This window comes from Apaloderma vittatum, unplaced genomic scaffold (genome assembly GCF_000703405.1).
Source record: "Apaloderma vittatum isolate BGI_N311 unplaced genomic scaffold, ASM70340v1 scaffold25175, whole genome shotgun sequence".
Lineage (NCBI taxonomy): Eukaryota > Metazoa > Chordata > Aves > Trogoniformes > Trogonidae > Apaloderma > Apaloderma vittatum.
In genome coordinates this window covers 22,083-26,508 of record NW_009716874.1, presented here as the reverse complement: position 1 = coordinate 26,508, position 4,426 = coordinate 22,083, and the positions used below count along the sequence as shown (strand labels likewise).

Sequence of the window (4,426 nt, the reverse complement as noted above, 5' to 3'; positions counted from 1 at the left end):
AACCGCTGGGATTGTGCACAGGGTGAGGCGTTACTACAGCACTGCAAATCAAAGCCCAAGTCCTTTCAAAATATTTAAAAATGCAACTTGGAATAAATACTCTTGGCATAACACAAACCCACTAGACAGGCTGCGGGAAGAGCGACCTGTGGAGTCACTGAAAGGCGCATATGAAGGTATCACCCGTGGGTAGATGGGCTCTGCAGGTAAGAACAGGACTGGTCCCCACCACAAAGCATTTCCACCCCTTAAGTTGCTGCCTCCAGAAGGGGGTCAGGCAGGAGAATAAGATTTCAAAAAGGCAAACTCGGAGAGGCTTTGCTTGCCAGCAGAGGCCAGCAGTGCTCCGCTTGCTGCGCGCAGGCAGCCCCTCTGCTCTGCCCTGCCGAGGCCTCTCCTGGAGTCCTGTGTCCAGTTCTGGAGCTCTTCCTCCCGGGAGGGACCGTTCCCATCCGTGCTTGGTGCAGAACCCCCTTCCTGGACTTGAATATCACCTTCCAACTTGCTTCTTCACCCGAACTGCTGGTACTGTGCAGAAAACCACCTCGGGTCCTGGGTGTGTTGTTGGAGGACCAACCTTGATGGACAAGATATTTTTTTCTTTTAACACTACACTCCTAAATCAAGGTGCACGCCAGGGGCTGAATTACTTGACCACCAGCAAGACCCACCCCTGCCAGGCCCAAGGATGCAAATTTACATTCATCCTCTCCATGGTCCATGTCAGGGGGCCGAGATGGACAGCCTGGGGAGAACAGGAGGTGAGGGCACAGGGCTGAGCTTGAGTTCACAAGTGTCTTCCTGTGCAAATCCTACCCTGACTGCTTTGAGAGAGCTCTTGGGCCAGTGCTGCTGGCATGGAGAAACTGCATTTCTTCGGTGAGCCTACCTAGAGCCCAGCTGGTGGACGAAGAATTGTTTAGAGGAGCCACCACATCCCTCCAACAGCTCTGCCCACCTCCTCAGCACCCTGCCCACACTGCAGCCCCAGGCAGCGTGTGATGAAGAGGGAAGAGGGTGGGCATGCGCAGGGAGAAGCCTGTTCCTGATCTCATGCCTGGGAAATATCAATGACTCCTACGTCCCGGCTGTTCCACATTGTGGGAAGCACCGTTCAGTTTTTAAGCTATTCTTTTGCCTCAGCCCATGGAATGCTTCCTAGTCTTCCCTGAATCGTTAGCATGCCAGCTCAGAAATGCTGTGTAAAGGAGGCGGCAGGTTAGCATGAATGAGCACCATTATCCTGTGTCTCTCTTCTTCACCAAGCTCCGTTTTAACAAGCATTGTTTGCTTGACCTGGACACCTCATCTAGCTGTGCTGCTTCAGGAGCCAGCGCCAGCGGTTCCGCGGGAGCTGCACACCAGTTAACCTGCCTAAAACCAGAACAAACTCTCAAACTGTTAATCAAGGCCTCGCTGCAAAGGCAGCAATAAAACACATGATGCCCAGCAGGGAACGATGCCCAGAGATGGGTATTATATAAGCTTCTGTGGGAACATTATTTTCAGTAAACCTCAGTGTAATGAGTCATCATCTATGTTTTAATTAACTTCCATAATGAACAAGGAGATTAGCAGCAGGATTATGGGGGCTGAGAATAAATATGGGTTTAAATGAGATAAATCTGAGAGGTAAAAGCAGCTTGCGAGAATTCGCTCTGCTGCAGCGAAATCAATTCTCTTGTAATGCAATTTGCATATTCTTTTCGCTTTTTTTCCTTTCCCATCACTAAAGCTCAAACTAATTTTAGTTTTATTCATTTATATTGCCAGTTTGCTTCTTTTTCCTTCCTTTTCAGTCACTGTTGAACGATACAGGACTGCTCTCTTCTGCTCACAGACACCCTAGATTTTTTCTGCTGCTTTTTCACTAGTGCCGTGCTGGGTTTAACTGGAATGTCAGCAATTTGTTTGCAGTGTCAACTGCTTCCTCCCCAATTTTTATTGAAGGTTTACCAAATATGCTGGCTCACCGTTAAAATAAGCCCAGAGCACCCTCCACAGTCAAGAGTTCCTACCTGTTTGATGTTATAGCAAGTGAATGCCTCTTTAAATGCTGAAAAGCATCGATGCTATTCACAGCTGAGTGCTCACTCCTTCTGAAATACAGTGGGGTGGGAGAGAGGGGGGAAGACACAGCTGCAGGGTGGGGAGCTTGTTCTTTCTGAAAGCAGAACAAGCCTTACTTTTCTCATCCTGGGCTCTTTCAATCACCTGAGTGGTACAGAGCCTATTGCCCTCCCCAAGAGGGTTATTCTCATTATTGAATTGGTTTGGGCAAGCAACCGAGAGCATCTTATCTGTATTCATGGACTTGTATTGCTCAGCAAGCACCCAAGGTAGGGCTGAGGTCGAAATAAATCTCCTGCTGTCTCCCCAGAGCCTCTAAAACTTTACAACGATTCGCTGGACGCATCGCAGAGGGAGGCTGTCTCCTTCTCACTGGCACAGAGGGAACTTGCCATCGTCCACGGACCTCCTGGCACAGGGAAGACCACAACGATAGTGGAGATCATCTTGCAAGCCGTGCAGCAAGGCCTGAGAGTGAGTATCAGCGGCAGGACCGGAGCGACAGCGGTCGCTTTGGTTTATTTTGCAAACTCATTGGGCTTCAGGGCAGCTGGAGCAGATCCAGTAGCGGCTGTGCTACACTGCAGAGCCTGGCCTGGCCTGCAGGGACCAGGGAGTTTCCCCCATCAGCTGAAATTAGGTGCAGATAGAAGCCTCAAAGCTCAGGTTTGCTATTTATTAAAGACCCTGCACTAGTGCTTCAGAGCAAGGTGAGAATTGCCTTTGGTGTCCAGAGGCTGTGGAGATGTCAGTGGTTTATCCCCCAGAGATGTGTGCTGGTCTCTCTCTCTGCTGGGTGTCTTGCTGCTCAGACACTTGCTCCAGCATTTTCTGTCCTTGACAGTAACAAGCACTTTTTTTCCATCCTCCTGCAGGTCCTGTGCTGCGCCCCTTCGAACGTCGCTGTGGACAATCTGGTGGAAAGGCTGGCTGGCTACAAAGCCGCTGGCTGGTTACAAAGCCCGCATCCTGCGGCTGGGGCACCCTGCTCGCCTGCTCGAGCCCATCCAGCAGCACTCCCTGGACGCAGTCCTGGCCCGCGGGGACAACGCCCAGATAGTGGCAGATATCAGGAAGGACATCGACCAAGCCTTCGTACGTGTCCCCTGCAGGTGACCCGATTGCCAGCTCTCTAGGTTAGCAGCACCTCATCTGCCAGCCGGGCGAGCTACATGACCTCTAAAACCAAGTAACAACTCTGCCACTTCTTGGATGCTCTCAGAAGGTGATCACGACGTTCAGGGGCTCTGGGTTGCCCCAAAAATCAGCGGCTAGAAACCAGTCAAGGCGACTAGTCCTCATGTGAGCCATAGGCACCCTGACTGAACCTGCTGTTTGTGGGTTCGGGCACCGTGAGCCCACAGTGGTGCTCCCAGCCTGGATCTTCTCTGTAGTCTGTCAACGGTAGAACAGCTGCTTCAGGGCAGAGGAAAGAAAAAAAACGGCTACCAGTTCCTGTTGGGGAGGCGTGTGGCTTGATTAATCCCATTTATTCTGATAAGGAGGCATCTAGCCTGGCCTCAAAGGAAAGAGACTGGGGTGCAAGCCTGGCCAATTTAGAGCTGAGGAAGGCTTCCACCCTGACAAGGTACTTCATGGGGAGCCTCTTCCAGATGGGCTGGGGCCTCCTCTGTGTCCTGTCACCAGTGCCCAGCTTCCTCTGCTGGGGAGGGAGCAGAGGGCAGAACAACTCCTGAGTGAATTCCTCGCTGAAGTGGCAAATTCAGTCATTACTGCTGCATGGGGAGAAGCTGCAGCGCCCTGCGCTCTCCACATTATCTGCAGCCTTCTTCACCAGAGAGCAAGAGAAACATTCAGATCATTAATTCACTTCCTAACAAGATGTCTGGCTGTCCTGACACTCCCTCCCACTCTCAGCCACCTCAAGTAGGAAGCGGAACACACTATAAAAACACATCCTTAATTTCTTCTTTCACAACCTAATTTTCCTTAACTTAATTTGCAAAGTAGCTCTTTTACTCCAGAGGATAGGAAATGATACTAATTAGACTTTTTTCCCCCCCTTCCCCTTCTTGTGGCAGCTTTGTCTGGAAGCCATTTCGCAGCTCTTTGCGGCTCAAGAGAGATTCTGTCTCTACCAGAGATGCAGGAGGGCATCTTTATGCCCCCGCAGGCGTATTGGGTCATACTTACCCGAGAGTATTGCCCTGCCCTTCAGTAAGGATTTTCAGCAGTAAAAGGGAAACGGGAGAAAGCAGAACCTTCAACACAAAGGTCCGCATCTGGTTCCTCCCTAGAGCAAGGGGTGCCTGGTGATGGAGGTCAGGAACCGGCCCCTGAGGCTTGTTCTGCCCCAAAACCCCAAACAGCCCCAAGAGCTGACGTAGCGCTTCGG

The 4,426-nt window shown here is 51.1% G+C and overlaps 1 protein-coding gene across 1 annotated transcript in view; it reads left to right on the top strand.

Moving 5' to 3' along the window:
• Positions 1 to 4,426, top strand: part of IGHMBP2 (immunoglobulin mu binding protein 2) — a gene marked incomplete at both ends in the record, with an annotated part of 31,366 nt that overhangs the window by 4,861 nt on the left and 22,079 nt on the right. Inside the window, 3 exon segments of the mRNA XM_009869707.1 lie at positions 2,381 to 2,544; positions 2,946 to 3,014; positions 3,016 to 3,165. Coding sequence (XP_009868009.1) covers positions 2,381 to 2,544; positions 2,946 to 3,014; positions 3,016 to 3,165 — 383 coding nt within the window.